Consider the following 19528-nt stretch of genomic DNA (forward strand, 5'->3'; position numbering starts at 1 on the left):
TGAGGAACAAAAGCCTCACACACATCATGTCATTGGTCACATTGTTTGGGAGCCATATTGGATTTACCCATAAAATTCGAAAATCAGCAAACATTACCACCCTGCATAAAAAGGTGCAAAAACAGATCCCTGCAACTACAGACCAATCAGCCTTCTCCCAATCATCAGAAAGGTTATGGAATCCATCATGGCTTCAGACATTAAATCCTTCCTCTTTTCCAATGGCTTGATTTCCGATCATCAATTTGGATTCAGACCAGGACACTCTACCCTGGATATGCTGCTTCCGCTCTCCCAACAATGGATGAAGGTATTCAATGCCAGACATGAAATCAGAGCCATATCCTGTGCTTTTGACATGTTCTGGCACCCTGCCCTGCTCACCAAATTCTCTTCCTATGGTATCCAAGGTCATCTCCACTCGTGGCTCACAGACTTCCTCTCCTGTCGCAGCCAACATGTGACCCTTAATGGAGTTCTTTTATCCCCTCTTCCTATCCAGGTTGGAGTTCCTCAAGGTAGCGTTCTGGGCCCTGTTCATTTTCTGGTTTTCATCAATGATCTGGCTGACTCTAGAAAATCCTCTTTATCTCTTTGCTGATGACTCCACCCTCTGTCGTACCATCTTTCATCACTCAGACCGGCAAGCCGCAGCTTCTTCACTCTCTGAAGATCTGGATAAAAATCACAAACTGGTCCAACACGTGGAACATGTCTGTCAATCATGACAAATCTCATACTCTCACTATGTCTCTCCGAAAGGACCGGTTAGAACGCCTCCAACCCCATCTATTTCCTCAACAATCCTCTGGAAGAAGTGCTTTCATTCAAGCTTCTGGTTTCACTATCTATCATGATCTTTCCTGGGAAAGCCAGATTTCCAACCTGGCCGCCAACGAAAGTCGCCGACTGGGAATGCTCCGTCATGCAAAGTCCTTCCTCGGCCCACCTGAACTCCTGACCACATACCAAGCTTTCGTCCGCAGCCTGATGGAGTACTGCTCTCCCCTCTGGACTGGTGCTCCTGCCTCTCACCTTTCTCGGCTTCACGCTGTGGAAACCAAGGCATTTAGAATCATTGGTATCTCGCACGATGAGGCAGACTCTTTGGGCCTCTCACTCTCTCACCACAGGCAAGTCGGTGGTCTTTCCGTCTGGTACAGTCTCCTCTCCGGTCTCGCCCCCCACCCTTGCTGTGTCTGCGATTTGTCCCCACCATATTTCCGCAGGGCACTCAAGGTCCGCCAACAACCCCCTTCTGGTAAAACTACTAAAATCACGAATCACTGCTCATTATCACTCTTTCATTCCTCTTTTTTCCTGCCTTTGGAATAAACTCCCACACTCTGTTCAATCCCATTCTTCCCTCCAGACCTTCAAAACAGTTATTCAGCACAACCTCTTATCTTCCCCCATCCAAAACCTCGGTTTTTTCTGCCCCCCGTTAATCCACCCCAAACCCACCTCCTTCAAATTCCCTGCTTTCCTTCCTGAAAGTCCCTGTAACGTCCATCTTGTATACCTCATGTTCCCCACCCCATCCCTCTCCCTTCCACAGATCCCCTCATGTCTCTGTTCCCCACTGTTTTGTCTTTCCCTCTCCCACCCCTCATCTCATGCCCCCCTTGCTGTGCGTTGTGTGTTAGCTCTCATACGAGCCTCGACATTGTATACAAAAATGTTTTTTTAACCTATAAATAACTTCTTCTCGAGAACGGCTAGACAGATCGAGGGGAAACCTCACACCTGGCTTGTACAAGTTTGTTGAGGAATAATTGACAGGTCACATAGTTTAGCAGCCATATTGGACTGAAGAAAAATATTAAATAATGTTTTCTCTGGAACGGTTTAATCAGTCGATGTGAAACTTCACAATTATGATCTGGTGGTGATGGGGAATAAATGTTTTAATCTTCAACTTGATCGGACAGATGGTCTGGCAGCCAGAATTATTTAATTATTTTGATATATGTATGTTTTTTGAATAAGGCTCACTTGGCTGTGCTGGATGGGTTTGAGGGGAGAGGAGTGGCAGCTGAAATGCGAATCCTATCCAGGTTCCTCCTGATGATTTCTGCTTTTCGCTTGTTTGGGTTTCTTCTGATTACTCCAATGCAGGACTGTACCAATTTGGTCTTCCATTTGATTTCAATTGAATACATTTTAATTCCATTCAAATTAAATTGAATAATAATGAAAAACGTCATGGGTCAGGGACAGGTGTCCGATCAAAGCAGGGTTGCATCAAAGCGGGACGACTTGGTACCCAGTCAATACTGCCAGCAGTTATAAAGTGGCAGTTCTAGTTATGTCTCGTATTAATTACATAACACACCATTACACAAACACCACACAAAATACACCATACAAAACAAGTCCTGGCAAGGGTATGCAATCTCTGATTGCTCTTTTTCTTGTTGATTATTGTGTGGACATGGAGTTGGGAGGGATGTAGATGGGGAGTTGGGAAGGATGCAGACTTGGAGTTGGGAGGGGAGAGGGATGCAGTGTTGGGAGGGGGAGGGGTGCAGAGTTTGGAGGGGGAGAATTGTGGAGTTGAGAGGGGGAGAATTGTCGAGTTGAGAGAGGGGAAGGGATGTGGACTTGGAGTTGGGAGAGGGGGGAGGGATGTGGACTTGGAGTTAGGGAAGAGAGCTTGAACAATTGGGGTTGGGGACTTGGGGCTGGGATTGGGGGGAGGGGGGATTGAAGACTTGAAGTCACATTTTACATTACGCAGAATATTCACGGGTCCCTGCCATTATGCTGTCATAGGACATTTCTGTCAAAGTCCCTGAATATTCCCCACCATTGGAAACCAATTCCCTTACAACAGCCGAGTAGATCTCATAGAATTCAGTGTAACAATGTTATCGGCACATGTAAACACCCTCGTTTGTATCCCGGTGATAAATTTATCATGCTGTCATATGCAGAGCCTTAAGAGCCCTTCCTGGTAGGTTTTTCCTCTGTTTCACCTTCACCCTCACCCTCATCACTCCCAATCCTCCCCCCCCCACTCTCCTCTGCTCCTCTGTACAAACACATCAAGTCAGCTCAAGCTGTATAAACACATCATGCCAGTTCAAGGTGTACCAACCTTTCAAAAGGCAGCTCAAGGTTGAAAAACAAGGAAGAAATACAGGGGATCAGATTTGCAATGCGCTGCCATTCATTTCTAAAGAATAATTTTGTGAAGGGTGGATTTTTCAGACAGAGGTATAGATGAGGACGAATCATTAATTTTATTTGTCGCACACAGGTGAACATCTTGCCAAAAAAATGCGACAAATAAATGCTGAGCATGTGAAGAAGTTGCCAAAATTCAATCATCACGAATTTTGTGTTCTCTCATTTCCCTCTCCTGAGCCAAGCCAACAAATTAAAATTACTCGCAAAGTACCCAGCCTACGGGGGATCTTGTTCCAACCATGCAACACGTTCTTCTGGCACATGCCTTTATTTGGGTGGTGTATAGGCAACTGGCAGCTGCCTCAATTGTTTCCGAAAATAAAACAATAATAACCCGGGTTACGTGCATCAAGCAAAAACATACTAACTGCTTATAATTCAAAGCACCTCACTGCACTGGAAAATGTGGGGACAGGAATACAGGACTGCAAGTGATGGACACCTGTAATAACCTCCCACCCCTCCACAATGCCCACCTGGAGCAGCACTACACGATATAGATTTCCAAAGAGAATTTGCATTCCACCACCCCAAGACCACTGGAAAAAAAGATAAAAAACACTCCTATGCACTAATTGGGATCATGCTGATCCTGTGTAGCAACTTTGGATGTAATCGGCTCTGAACTGTGGGAGAAGTAGCGCGACAAACAAACAAACAAACACACAAACAAACACACATCAGTCCGTGAATTTATACTAAGTATTAATGTACTTGCGTGTGGTCAACTAGCAAATTTACAGACATTTGAGTTACATCAATAACATCCATATTATTTTTAAACTTGATACCCAAACTAAAAGAGGAGCATCAGTAAAACAATTATTTCATTGATCACAAACTTTAGATCAACGTGTTTGGCATAGTTCTTCATTTATAATGCAGGCAAGCCTTTCTTCTGTCGATTCAAGCAGGGGAGGATAGAGACGGGTAGAGGAGCGAGGAGGGCAAAGGCTTCTGCTCGTTCAGCTTGAGCTTACAATGGTGAATGCACAATGCACTCAGATGTCCAAAAGGCCGGCGCGTTCCCGATGCGTAATGGTTCACAGATAACAAAATGAGACTCAGATGGGAGCTCAGCCAGAATTTGCATTCTCCACAAAATTGAGGCGAACCGGTTTCATTGTCACAATGTAATCTTGTCTTGAGGTAGAAAAATGAAGTTGTAGAAAAACAGTAAGAAATCAAAATACTTGGTGGAATTTTCGTTAAATTTTCACAGACATAACCATATGTTTGGTTCTGCTGTCGACAAAGCTTTTCCTAATGGCACAAGGATTATGACAGTGCAGTGGAGATCCCGAACAGGCAGTTTGAGAGTTTGCCAAGAAAAGAAGCAAAATCATAGAATTTCAACCGTGTGCTTAATTTCCTGTGCACTTCATGATTTACAGGCACTACAGCATGTTATGTCATAACCCGGCCCCATCAAATCCACCAGCAACACAAAATTCTACTCTGAGTAAACAAGTGCTGGACACGTTTTACATTTCGGGAACAATAAACAGTAAATAGCTAAGTGCTTTGGGTTTGGTTTTAAATGGTAGTTTAACATTAACCTTCCGCAAGAAAATTACCACCAAATGCAAAACCTTCCAGCAGGAAGAATAAATGAAGATGTGGTATGAAAGGCAGAGATGAATTGTAAAACCTTTGATTAGATAACATATTTGGCACAAAGATGAACTTCCAAGCAGCTCCAAACGAAACATCATTTTTCACAACTGCTGTCATTGTTCCCATGCCGATGAGCAAACATTCACCTTCATGTTGCCTTGAACTTTATAGAGCGACTATAAAAATAACTACACAGAGTTTGTTTACTTACTTGGGCAAAACACAAGGTTCAGAATAATCAAAAGGTTTCTGCTTCTGCAAAACTTTGAACACTGTTAGTTTTACACCCCGAGGGTATAAATGTTTTAAATGACGCACGCACGCACGCACACACGCATGCACACGAAATACACACACACAGTGTTGCCCATCTCTTTATCCATAAGACAAGGAGGATCGATACTGCATTAATATATTATAAGTACAGTACTTCATAAAAGGGGAGCAGAGAGGGGAAGGGGAAAGGAACCGTTTTGTGTGGTTGAGACTGAACGTTATAAGTCACAGATTTGTCCCACAAGCTTGCGTCTCTCAGCTTTTCCCTCCATATATTTTCTTGTTCTCATCTGAGCGTTTGTATCATGATATTGTCACTCAAGATCACAGTCTTTTTTTTTTACACGCCAAGGTTTCATGTTAGACTGGCGACTTATCAAAAAAAAATTTCACCAAAAAATAAAAACTTGAAATTTTTTTTCGACGAAAAAAACAAAAACAAAGTTACGATGCAGAAGTGCTCGAGTTATACGATTTACTAATTTTACTTGAATGCCCACTCAAAATGTAGTCGACGATAATCCACAACTTCCGTTTCCCCAATAGTCTGTCTCCAACACCTCCCCCTTTCATTTTCATTGTGACAAGTCACGAGGTTAAATTATCCAATCAGAAGCATTTGCCAAGTACAAGTGAGCACTGAAGTTCCAGGAAATCGCCATAATTTCCCGTGGTGTTGTCAAGTGAAGGGCACGCAAGATGAAGAGAACATTATTTTCTTTGTTTTTATGTCATATTTCAAAACATAAATATAATGGAGCAAGTGTATCTATGTTCAGCTACTAACAGCACCTTTTTCGCATTTATATGCCTGGTGTTGGCTTAATGGTCAGGGTGGCGGGCTTTCGATCCTTGGGTCTTGAGTTCAAATCCCGCTCAGCCGTTGAATAAATACCAGGTGGGGTTAACTCAGCCTGTCATCCTTCCAAGGTTGGCAAAATGAGTGCCAGCATGCTGGTATACTGTGTTGGAGTAGTGACCTGTCCAGGATTGTGCCCAATCGCCAAGGAGACTGCTTAAACAGCAACAACACTCTGCAAAGAGTATGGCCCCAATCTCCATCTCCTCCTCCTCCTGTATAATGTATAAATACAAAAGGCTAAAAATGTGTTTTATATTTATATTTCATTTCTCCTTCCTTCCTTCTTTGCGAATCACATCGGTGTTTTTGGCCATCTTCCAGATCACATGACGATCAAACGGGATGGAAATTCAAAAATTTGTCCGGTTAGATACAAGATAATATTTTTTACTATCATAATCAATAAACAGTTGCTGAATATCTTGTAGAATGGCAGACTAGATAGGATTTGAAAATGGCGATTTTTATAACTTACGTGACCTCGTGACCTTGACTGACCTTGAACCCGGACAAAAGTTACATCGTTGTGCAACACTCATCGACCTCTCCCCACATACTAAGTTTCAAGATCGGAAAGAAAAATTGTTGACGGACAGACGTACGGACGGACGTACGGACGGACGTACGGACATTTGGTCCGGCTTTATTTGGTCATCTCGGTAGAGATGACCTAAAAATGACAATTAATAGTTTGGCAGCCATATTGGATTTACCCGAAATCCTATAAAATCTTCTTCTCCAGAACGGCTGGACATATTGAGGAGAAACCCACGCAGTGTTCAAATATATACTTTAATTAAAATAAAATAACGATTTTAAAGATCGCAAAAAAAAAATTTCTGGAAATTTAGCGCTATTGAGCAGTCTTATACATCATCCTTATTTAACATGTCCAAGTACTGCTGAATGGAAGGGTGTTAAAAGCACAAAGAAGGCGAATTGCACTCTGCAATGCTCAAGTATATAATTCAATTTAAATAAAATAAAGATTTTAAAGGTTGTATAAATAAATTCATCCCAGAATTTAAGGTCGTTTTACCGCCATTGATGCAATGTCTATTACACCACCTCCAACACGTTACGCAAGTTATTCTGGCCAGGGGGAATCCAGACCAAACTGGCCAGGGGGCATTGTGACCATGCCCCAACCTTAAGTTGTGCTCCCCATGGCCGTCTCTCCTCTGGAAAGGGGGCTACGGCCTCCCTCCCCTAATCCATCATATTAACTAAAACATATTTTCCTCACAAACTACATAACCAATATGGACCAAATATGGTACGATACATCAGAACAGTAAGGTCTCATGGGGTTGTGCTCCCCATCCAGATCCGCCACCTATAAGAGGCTGACAAGGGGGATTTTGCCCCAAATTCAAAGAATTCAATTTTAAATCTTTTCAGAAACCAACAACCAGATGCAGACCAAACTCTTCATGAAGCATAAGGACAATGCCATTAACTTAAGCTGTGTTTCCCATGACCGTACAACTTCAAGGAGGAGGGCCCCTTCTCCCGAATCTCTCATTTTCACCCCACCTGTTGGGGAAATAACCGTCAGTCCCCCACGGAGATTTTTCCGATTCATGTTCCAATTCGTGTTCAAAATACATCATTAAATTGAAATAAGTTGTTCCTCGATCATAAACTGACGTTTGTAGACAGACATATGGACGGACGGACACAAACCAATTGCTTAACCCCGCTTTCCGCTTCGTGTGCATGGGGTAATGAGTTGCATATGTGCTTGTAGTACCCAGGGTTAGATCATGGCACAAAAAAATTCCTTGGGTGAGGGGGGGAGAGGTAGGGGTTGAGAGCTTACAATTTTCACCTGTACACATGCCAGAGTGCAAGTGGTTTACTGAACCCTGCTGCAGACTTGGGGGATTATTAGCCACAGCACAAAATATATTCACTCCACTTCTCCCACTATCCACCCCCTTCCCTCAGGTTGCTCCCAAAGGGGGTGGGTGTTTCTCATGTTATTAATTAAAGTGTTGGTCCAAAAATTTTTTGATTTTTAAAATGAGGTTATGCTTACAAAGTCCCAAAAGATTGGAATGATTAAAAGTCAATTTATGGTCAGAAATGGGTGAGAATGCAGGAGAGACCCTCTGGAAAACCCCCGGCATCTGGGGACCACCCTCAGGCGGCAGACCCAAGAACACCTGTTGTGGTAGGACCCTCGACCAGCAATATTAAATTTATACCTGCAACTGAAAATACTAACTACATCACTGTGAAGTATAATAATTACCTGTAAGAGCACTCATTCAAGTCATTTCAACCACAGATTGGTTTTCATTCAGAATAATGAGAGAAACAAATTTTTGCTCCATCGCTAGCATATGACACCACACTCTCATACACGTAGTCATAAAGCTGGAGCCCTCGCACACGACACTCACCGGAGCCATGTTGGATTATTGGAGGGAGAGATTTGCGTACACGGCTATGCATAAAGCTGGAGCGTCTTCGAGACCGCTCACCCTTTGATGCTTCGTTATCGGCACCTTGGGGCACCGGTGTTTTCTGACATTCTGAAGATTCAAGAGACAAAAACAAGTGACGGGTTATCATTAGGTTAATGCTCATGTGTTCTGTGTTAATCTTTCCTCACTACCCAAGGATAATCTGAATGAAACCTGAGAGGGGGCAGGAATATTAATTTTGCGAACTTTTGGAATTCTGAATGAGGTTGCAATGTGTTTTAGTGCAGGTTAGATATCAATTTGGCTTCCACAGCCTCCTCCAATATATTTATGAAGATAATTAGAGGTCAAATGCTTAAGTGTTGTGGTCTGGTTTTGGATGACCTTGGGGGGGGGGGAGCCTGAAGCACAGGGGAGGAGGCTTATGTGGGATATGTTATGTTTGTGGGAAAGGGGGCAGCAGTTAGATAAGGACTTCATCACCATGCTACGTAGGTGAAGTTGGTATCCTGCAAAGGTATTGGTGTCTCATGTAGCCACGTAAGAGCAGGTTTTACTGTAAGGGGTCTGTGGGACCCCTGGTTGGACAGGAGCAGCTTGTCTCTGTGACAGTAGGATAAAGGAAGAGGTGGCTTTGAGAGCAGGAGCAGTTGAGAGAGGAAGTAAAGAAGTCCAGAAGTCATTTTCATCAGGAGGTGAAGTTAACCCACTAAACCATTGCCAGTGGCTGTATTTTGGCACTTGAGGCTCCAAAATTGTTGGAGGAACACCAAATGAGGAATTGAATCACCTGGAGTAATTTGGACCATGGGGAAATTCCACCAGGCTCGCAAAAGATAATTCCCCTGGTAAACATTGATGGGTCAAATAGCCTGGAGGCTTCTGTGTCCCAGCTCGATGGTTGAATTGAGTGACAGCACACAGGGAATCTAATGGGAACTCTGTGGAGATCAGCCATAGAAGTTTTAAATGTGGTCCTACAAGCTTCCCAGGCAAAAATGCTACAGTTAGAAATATAGTATATGAGAGTTGTATTCTCATATAGTTCAGTAGTCTGCAGAGAATTACTACAGCAAAGGAATGTTATTTTTGCTTGGGAGGTATTATGGTAGGCAGCAAAATCTGTGCATTTGAACCATCAGTTCAGCACAGCAGAACAGATCGATTTGGTCTGGGTTCAGCTCCAGCACCATGTATGAAAACCTGGTGAGACACTGCAGGAGCTGGTCCCAGACACCAACAAATATGTGAGGATTGTTTATCACAACATGCTAGCACAGGTGTGAAAAAGGTTGGCTTTAGAGATTTTCCTGGCTGCTCTTCCTAATCCGGAGTTGAGGACATTTATGGAACTCCAATCCACAGCGAATGTCCACAAGCCTGCAGAGTATGTGGCCAGATGAAGCTTTTTGCGAAGCTCTGGGCGTGACACAGAGTGTCTGCGTATGATAGTATCTTGTGTGTTGGCTCCTGGAGGAGAAAACCAACCAGTGGAAAAGGGAATTGCTCAAATTCTAAGGGGAATAAGCCAGCAGCTGTCAGATTTGCTCGTGGGGAGATAGCCAGGTAGATCACAGCCAGGTGGTCTGAACCTATCATGGTCCAACCCCAGCCACAGTCTTGGAGTGAACTCAGCCAGACCCTGGGGGCACATCACACAAGCGTCCAAGGTTGTCTTTCCTGGACACCTGTTATAGGTGTGGTCGGAAGAGCCATATGGAGTTTTGCCACAGAGGCAGTACACCCAAGAGCCAAAGAGGCTTGATAAGGGAACTGCCAGGGCAGCCAGGCAGGCAGGCAGCCTCTCCTTGTGGCTCAGGGAGCTAGCAATGGGACCATCAAGTGTGAGACGACCTGACATGTTGAGTTTTGGTGAGGACATGCGGATTCCCATGGGCGAGTGGTTGAGACTGCCACCAGAGTATCTATAAAAACTTACATGGCTAAATTAAAAGCAAGTTTGGATAAGGTCTATATGGGACCGCATAACCTTTGACAGATAGTTAATTGTGATTGCTGCAGTCCTTATTTGGGTCAAAGGGAATTATTTTAGTCAGTCCGGGGTGGATTTTTTTTTGTTCATGGTTGAAGCTCGTGGAAGAGCGAGAACACAGTACAGGATAGAACATAACAAAAGGAACAGCAGGAGAAAGGGAAAATGCCAATAGCAGGGCGGAGGGAGACGTTAGACAGAGACAGACGAACAGGGGATGCAGGTAACGATGAGGGGTAGACAAGATGGATACATAAGTAAAATTTTAGGAGGGTGGGGTGGTGTAACAGGTATAGAAAAGATCACGACTTTGGATGGGGAACGACTTGAGATGGTGGTGAACAGCTGTCTTGAAGACGGGGAGAAAAGAAAGAGATCAAAGAGAGTGTGGAAGACAGTTCCACAGGCTTTGAAAAGGGAGGAATAAAAGAGTGGAGGTGAGCGGTGGTTCTGCATTTAGGCAGTTTCAAAAGGGGGGGGGGGGTTGTTGGTGGACCGCTTGCATTCTCCGACTTGAGGGGGGGGGGCGGTGGGGGGGAGAGGCAGAGAATGGAGAAGGCAGAGGGTGCAAGACCAGAAATGAGGTGGAAGAAGACTGAGAGACCATAGACCTGTCAGCGATGGTGAAGTGATAGGCCCAACGAGAGAGATACCAACAATCTTGAAAGCCTCGGTTTCCATGGCGTCAAGCTGAGCAAGATGTGAGGCAGGGGAGCCAGGCCAGAGGGGAGACCTGTACTCCATCAAGCTGTGGATGAAAGCCTTGTTGGTGGGTAGGAGCTCAGGTGTGTCAAGAAAGGACTTTGCACGATGGAGGATGCCCAGTCGGCATCCAGCTTTGGTGGCCAACTTTGAAATGTGCCCAAGACAGATCATGCACTCTGTGTATTCCTGCAAGTGCAGTCCTGGTATGGCAATGACCTCGATCCTTTAGATTTTGGGTGGCAACTGCAGGCTGACTTGCCCAAGACAGATCATGTCTGAGAGTGAGACCCAAGAATTTGAGTGATAACCTGTGAGATGGTTGTTGAGAAAGTAGATGCGAGGGTTTGTGGAATGGTCCTTTCAGAGACAGAGAGTCAGAGACATTCTCAGGAATGAAAGACATGTTCCAAGTGTTTGACCCGTTTCTGAATTGATCAGGATTGACAGGATAAGAGGAAAGATTGTCGTCCCCTTTATTAAGGATTTTGTGGTCGACATTTGGGTGTCAAAGCTGAATTTTTGTAGTGACCCAGGAGACCTGGTAGATATCCCACAAAAAAACATCTGAAGAATGTCATAGGTTTTTTTTTTCCAAAAATTCAAGATGGCCACCACACTGCTGCCCATAATTAGTTAAATCATGAAATTGGCATCACTAGTAAACTATTGCACTTAGGATGTTGCTTTTGGTGTCTATTCTCATATTTTCTGACCCAAGGAATCCAAGGAAAGCAAAATTAATCACCTCCAGTCATTTCTTCTTCGCCTAAATCCAATATTGCATCCCACGTAATGATGGAAACCTTGAAATAGTAATATCTCAGTAACTGATCGACTTAGAAAGGTGCTGTTTATGTCTCTACCCATGTTTTGTGATACAAGGAATCAAATAAGTGTGTAAGTATCACACAAAACGTTTATTGATCATAAAGCAGAACAGATATGTGAGCTCCATTAAATATGAGTTTCAGAGGGTACAACATTGAATATTACCACACAATGTACTTTGCAATAACTTTGGCAATTATATTATCAATGGTAATTATATTATCTCGTACCAGAAGAATGAGCTATCCAAGAATGTTCTTGCATGAACTAAACATGCCTGAGATGTCTAAGATGGTTGAGGAGAAGTGCAATCAATCTGCATCATGCCCCATGTCATCATCGAACACATTGGTAAAGGTCAAACCCACACAGTGTCCACACATTGCATTGCATGCTTCATTAGCCTTCCCACGCCGACAAGCTGAATTATCTTTGCAACCCACTTGACAGTCACAACATATCATGTTGAGCAGTCACTCCGGAGCAGCAGCATGTTCGGAACTAATGGGGAACAGATTGCCAGCGCGCAGTTGCCACCCAAAATCTAAAGGATCGAGGTCATTGCCATACCAGGACTGCACTTGCAGGAACACACAGAGTGCATCTTAGCAGTAGGACTTGTTGGAGGGAGGGTGCTAAGTTTGGTTGGAGATGAAAGTCTCTTTGGAGTGATCATCTGCTTGAGGTGAAAGTATCTCACCTTATCAAGACTTTTTGAATTGTTTCACATTGTACATCATCATCATCAAGTTCTCTCCAGCTTCAGCAATGCTGGCTTTGTCACTTCCCTTCTTGTTGAAGGTGGCGAGGCAAGAGCGGAACTTGCAGCAGGGCTCCGGTCTTTCTGAAGACGGGTGATAATCACGCTATCCTCCCGCTCAGGGTGGGGTGTTACACATTCGATGCAACCCATACTGTGGAAGGTGCCATGGCCATCGAGATACTTGACGTTGTGCTCAGCATTGTCAAAGACAAACTGAACAAATGCATCATCATTAGGAGGGAATAGAGATGAGCCAAAGAGAGCTGACCACTGATATCTCCGAGCCTCATCGTATGGGCAACAGAAGCTAAAAGCATGCAACATGTTTTTGAGGTTCTCCGAGTCAAATTTCCGATGCAGATATGCACCTCGACCTATTAGCAATGGAGATAGGAAAGAACAGGGGCGTGTGGCCATCATAATAGCTTGTTAAATCACAACGCTCTTACGCTGAGTCGGTGTAGTATTTTGGGCATGGCGATCTTGCTGAGATATGATTCCCTCAACTAGACTATGGAGTGTCTAAGGAACTGCCTCGTGCAGAGCAGTAGGTTCTAGAGAACGAGAGGAGGGGTACACATCACATTCATAAAGCATCGAACAGATGTCCGCAGCTACTATTTCAGCAACTGTACGAGTCATGCACTGTTTCTCAGATAGAGGATCAAGATTCCTGTCATCATACCACGACTGGTGTATGATTTCACTAAAAGCTCTGCGAAATGTCAGTACGTTGGGTTTGCTTCGCAATGATGTAACTACCAAGCTGTCAACAAAATGCTCTTTCAGTTTATTTTCAAGATGCGTTCTGGTATTAACTTCAGCCTCATCATTCATGTTCTCTTTCATTTTCTCTTCCAACGCACATATCGAATACTGGCACTCCGAGTTGTCTGAGAAAATCACAGAGGAAGTCGAAGGCTTTCTTCTTGTCCTCACTGTGCTCTGAGTGCGGTTTCTTTGGTCGAAATAAATTGAGACGACAGTGATTATGAGACTTAGCCTCGGCCGTGGCTAAATGACACAGCACTTTTCTGCCCATTTCATCATTTCGATTTTCAGCATGCTTCTTTATTTTCTGGATGAATGGCAATGTTTCACATCTGCACACTCTATTAACATCTTTGTTGGTACCCTTCTTCATTCTGTTTTCATTTGCCTACTCACCACAAATCAGACAGTCCTTGGTTATGTCAAATTTACTGGAATGCTGTGCAGTAGAATGAAGAAAGGGGTTTTCAATGTTATCACCATCGGTGCTCAGCTTATTCGTATGGAAAATGATACTGTTCTTTCGAGTATAAACCTTCCGACAGGACACATGAACTATGAGTGGCTGGGCAGTGCTAAGATACTGGTCTCTACCATCCTCTCTCTCTGGCGACTGGCATCAACAATTGCAGACCTCGTCTTGGCTCCGACCTCCACGGTTTCTCCATCGGATTCAAATTCAGGGGGAGATTCAGCATCAAACTCCAGGCACAGCGCACAGGGACCCAGTATGGTGCCTTCAATAAAGAAGGAGGAAATGAATATTAGAAGATAATTTCAAAGTTAAATATACTGACTTTCTATGTAACTTTCATTTCAGCAAGTTGGAAATATTACAATGCCAGATGCCATATTGGATTTAGGCGAAGAAGAAATGACTGGAGGTGATTAATTTTGCTTTCATTGGATTCCTTGGGTCAGAAAACATGGGAAGAGACACCAAAAGCAACATCTTAAGTGCAATAGTTTACTAGCTATGCCGATTTCATGGTTTCACTAATTATGGGTGGTGGAGTGGTGGCCATGTTGAATTTTGGAACCCCCCCCCCCTCCCACCCATGAGATTCTTTGGGACTTTTTGTGGGATATCTACCAGGTGTCCTGGATCACCATGCAAAAATTTAGCTTTGACACCCAAATTTCGACCTTTTGGATTCATACCGGCTCACATAGGCAGACTATTGGCCGCACAACAAGCACGACTGAGATGGAATAACCTCCCCAGTAAGCATTTTAACAGAGTGAACAAATGAAAATTGAAGACCCTTTTCCATTGTGACAACTCACTTCAAACCTTTGCCAAGGATGAATGCAGGTGATTTGGGGAATGTGTATGGTAAATGGGCTGAAGGCAGTTGCAAGTGCCAGCATGCTGCACCGAGTGGAAAGGTTTTGAAATGTGTAAAACAGTGTCAAGAAAGGTTAAATTAATAACGTGTGTGTGTGTGTGTGTGTGTGTGTGTGTGTGTGTGTGTGTGTGTGTGTGTGTGTGTGTGTGTGTGTGTGTGTGTGTGTGTGTGTGTGTGTGTGTGTGTGTGTGTGTGCGCGCGCGCACGAGCACATGCCAGGGTATGTAGGAACACTCATTACTGTGTATGCCAGGTGGGAGGAAATGCTTGGCAAGTGAGGAAAGAATATGGTTTTGCATGGTTTGTGGGTGGGGAAGATGTGTGTGTCCACAGAGATGGTGTAATCTCTCGGGGAGAGACAGAATTTGTGGAGCTCCGCCATGCCCCGCCTCCTCTTGCTCCAGCATGAGAGTGGAAAGGGAATCTGCTGGGAGGATGGTCAGTGTAAGTCCATCAAGACACAAGAAAATTCTTGGTGACCATGGTTAATTGGTTATGGAAGGCCATTTTGGTAAGCTTCTCCAGTGAGGACCACAACACTTTATTGAAGGAACCCCTGGGCTGTAATTGGTGGGAGCCCTGGGATGGTGAGGGACCCTTGTCACCTGAGATTGGTGGACTGAGAAGGGAGGAGGCAGAGACTTGCATTGGCACAGGGCACATCAGGAAGTTCGCTCTCTTGCACTGTTTGACTCTTGGTGCTCTTGCTATTGATACATCAGCTAATGGAAAATGACAGATCAACACGTCCAGTGTTGTACAAAGTTATCATGTCATGAAAAATGGCCATTAGAGATGGCACTCTGGCAAGACAGACCTAGTATTACACTGGCCAACAGGTCGATGTGCAATGGGGTATTAAAAATTGAATAACAAGAGACAATTCTCTGTATAAAGGTCAAGTACTCTAGTTACTAATGATTAACATAACAGGGCATTTATACTTGTATAACATTATAATGCAACCCTATCTTACCAATATGTTCAATTTGCTGGGGACTTTTGCTCTTCTTCTTGGACACCATTTGTTCCTAAAGATGGAGAGTCAAACAAAGCAAAACATGTGTGTGGTATCATAGATTTAGAGCAACAGCACATCAACCAAACAGGAGATGTTTAATAAATCATTGTTTGTGAGCATTTGAGTGATGGAAGTTCCATAATATTTCCAGAATAACCTCATTTTATTTAATTCTGGAGGTTTCATGTATGAGGGTCATCCCTCATCCATGGTCTGCCAAAATCTAAAAAAAAAATAAAAAAATTCTTTATAAAACTTTAGACCAAATATCTCCCTTTCATTTATATGAAACGGAACCATCCCCTATATTTAATTTAATTTGCTGTCAGGCTTTAAACTTATCAATCAATCCTGGGACTTTAAATTACGAAATGGGTTTACCTGTCCTTGATAGCAGCCAAAAATCGTATTCTTACCAAATATACGACAGCATATTACAGGAATGAGAAAGTTCTAATTTCACAACTGGCTCAAGATTCCATTTGAAAATATTACATGTGCTCTGCAATGATGCACCTTGTGCTGGCATCCCATCAACTTGGCAATTTGAATGCGATTCCTAAAAAAGATGTATGGTATCCAGAAAGAGAGAGGCAAATGTACTTGAGTAGTAATATGTTGAACCAAACATCGAGGGTTTTTTTTCACGTTTTGTCGTCTGTTTGTTTCGGGCTGAGGGTTCAGCACAACGTCAAAGTACACGGGCAGAACTACTATACCTTTCCTGTCCATACTTCCTTATAGGACGCACGTTGTACTAAATGTAAATAAGTGCCTTGATGATATGATATCAAGTTACACTATTAAATGGAAAAAGCTGTTCCAACACAAATTATTAAGACATGTTTCCTCTTATAGTGATAATACGCTGTTCGAATAAACTGGCATAATTTCTTGAAAGCATGCAAGTAATGTGTAGAAGCAGATTAAAATTCCTGAAGATTAACAAGACACATATCGTTATAAGCACAGGAGTTTGTAACAAGCATTCTGGTAAGGCTGTTCAAGCACGTAGGGGTGGGGGTTGGGGAGACTTGGGGAAAGCAAGAAAGCTAAACTGCGCAGAGATCACGCTGCTAACCCCAAACTTTCAGCACTGTCACCATCAAAGCAGCAGGCAATTAGGGTCCACAAATAACACAGCCATCCCCTGCTGGGGAAAAGGAATGGCAATTACACAATAGTCTCTTTCATAATAGCTATGTTACCACACAATGTCGACACTTCCACCAAAGGCAAAAGCAACTGCAAAGGTCACAATTTTTATCCAGACCCACAGGTGTCACTTGCACATTAGCTACATTTGGGTTTCGATACTTTACAAAGGTTATGTTTCATCAGGAGAGTTAAAAGTTTTACAATGAGCTTCACAAGAATAAGCAACAAATGTTTGTGAGGAGGGGAAAAAGTGAATATATTTTGTCATGCAACTTTCTTATCGTTAGATGAACAAATTTAGAAGAAGAGAATAATAATAATACAACTTTTAAGGAACACACTGGCATCACCCCAAGAATGCTACTTGTTCACACTGCAGTGCAATGCATTATATATACTCAAATCATGATTTGACATTTTGTATTTGTTCATTTTTTGAAGATATTAGGATTAATTTGGCAGAACATTCATGAGGCCTTCTGGTGTTGGCATACAATACGAAGTTTCATCAGACCCAAAGTCTGATTCTCACATGCGGGTTAAATGCCACTTCTTCCGAACCACAACCTCCCACCCTCAATAAAACCCAATTTGAAGGATTAAATTAACAGTAGTTTACTGTAGTCTGCCTGGCCAAACTAAACCAACAGGTTTTGGGTTTTTTTTTTAGAACAAGAAAATTCACTACGAAGTTTCATCAGACCCAAAGTCTGATTCTCACATGCGGTTAAATGCCACTTCTTCCGAACCACAACCTCCCACCCTCAATAAAACCCAATTTGAAGGATTAAATTAACAGTAGTTTACTGTAGTCTGCCTGGCCAAACTAAACCAACAGGTTTTGGTTTTTTTTTTAAGAACAAGAAAACTCACTTTTTTGTTCAGGTAAAGAGAAAATTATCCATTTCTCCATGTGGAACCATTTGTGAGACATAAAGTAATAATCAGTGACTATCTATTTGACTCACCCTCCTTTATTACAATGAAGTGGAGATTTGACGACATAGTTAGGGACTAGGGTGGGTGTTGCTCGACAAGGACACAAGCAAATCTGGACTAAGGTTGAACAGATGCCTAAAGTGACTGGCAACAATATATGTCACTCTAATAATAGCTTCTAATGCAAATTTGAATTCTTTGGAACTAAAGGAATGCAGTAGATACTCTTATAAGCTTAAAATGGTTCAAAGAGATCTCCAGCTGCCTAATCCCTATCAGTTCCCTGCAGTTTGGTAAAGCAATAATAATAATAATAATAATAATAATAATAACATATGGGCAGATACAAGCATGAGGGTATCTATAATTATTGTCTCAACAACACACCTGGTCCGTTTGATGCTGAAACTCCAGAATCATTTTGTAAGTAGAGACATACTGCACCAATTTTAAAGGCAATTGGAAGGAGAACGAGTCGGTTTACTCGATTAAAGCCAAAGTAAGGCAAGACCAAAGAACAGCTTTTCTCGAGGCAGTGATTTTTTTGTTTCAAAAAAGTGTCTTCCGTTTCCAAAAATTTTTAATTCTGTTTCGTGTTATTTATGGAAAAAGAAGCATTTATTTGTGCATTCGCAATGGGGGGGAAAAAATACAATTTTGCAAAAGTCTCTGCACCAAAAGTCCTTCACAGTGCTCCTGGGCAGTAGATTTTGCCTTCACGGTGACACAAACACAGGGAATAAAACAATTATAAATAGCAGGTAGGAAAAATGTGGAAGCCAGATCCATGGGATATGGCAATTTAAACTAAATTGATCTTGATTAGGATGTCCATGTATGCTCACCTACAAACTGCTTAGAAAGGAAGTACGCAGATGTAGCAGTATGTAGATGGGTATACATGCGATAAAAATTTTTTCGATGTTTTTGATAATTGCTTTTGACAAGCTCATTTGTATTTCGACAATTTTTCACGATTAAAAAATATATTTTCTACAAAGTTGCACGCATGCACGTGATGACCGACATTTCCTTTTAGCCGGAGATCATCTTTTCACCGAATTTTCAAGAAAGTGCGGTGACTTTCAAATCAAATTCAACTTTGACTGGGCTTTCCAAAGTTCTTCAGATGGGCTTTTATTCAGCATTTAGTGCCAGCAATCAAGATGGTTCACAGCTTCATAAATATTCTGTTTGTTCGGTTCACAGGGACGCTCGTCCAAAGCATCTGCGATCAACGTGAGTGCAGCATAGGCTGTGCTCGTGCTTCCGGTAGACAACATTCCTTGCACATCGAATTGTGGAATACAGTATTCTTATTTCCATTTTTCTACTTTTCGTAATTACGAGATGGGAATTAAGTCTGTAGAGAATTGCAAACCCAAAATCGGACAATGTAAGGAATAATTCATTTGTAATTAGATCTAATCTTGAATTGTTTTCTGGAATTTATTTTATATCATTTTTCACCGTGTTGGAATCAGTTTTCCGTTTGAAGTCACAGATTCCGTGAATCTCGTCCGTTTTCTGGGATCATGGGAAATCACTGGCTTTTCTTGGTAACCATACGTTTGCTGGTATAAGCAATTTAGGTATGTGATATTTGGCAAAAACACATACTT

At 42.7% G+C, this 19528-nt stretch overlaps 1 protein-coding gene across 1 annotated transcript in view; it reads right to left on the reverse strand.

Annotated features, from left to right (window-relative positions):
* Positions 1-19528, reverse strand: part of DSN1 (DSN1 component of MIS12 kinetochore complex) — a 187040-nt gene that overhangs the window by 153711 nt on the left and 13801 nt on the right. The window contains exons 3-5 of the mRNA XM_085882345.1: positions 15765-15819; positions 15394-15510; positions 8356-8487 (exon numbers count right to left, since the gene is read on the reverse strand). Coding sequence (XP_085738471.1) covers positions 8356-8487; positions 15394-15510; positions 15765-15819 — 304 coding nt within the window. The remainder of the gene's footprint in view (positions 1-8355; positions 8488-15393; positions 15511-15764; positions 15820-19528) is intronic.

This window comes from Eptatretus burgeri, chromosome 5, assembly GCF_056783735.1.
Source record: "Eptatretus burgeri isolate ZD-2024b chromosome 5, Ebu_testis_v1, whole genome shotgun sequence".
NCBI lineage: Eukaryota > Metazoa > Chordata > Myxini > Myxiniformes > Myxinidae > Eptatretus > Eptatretus burgeri.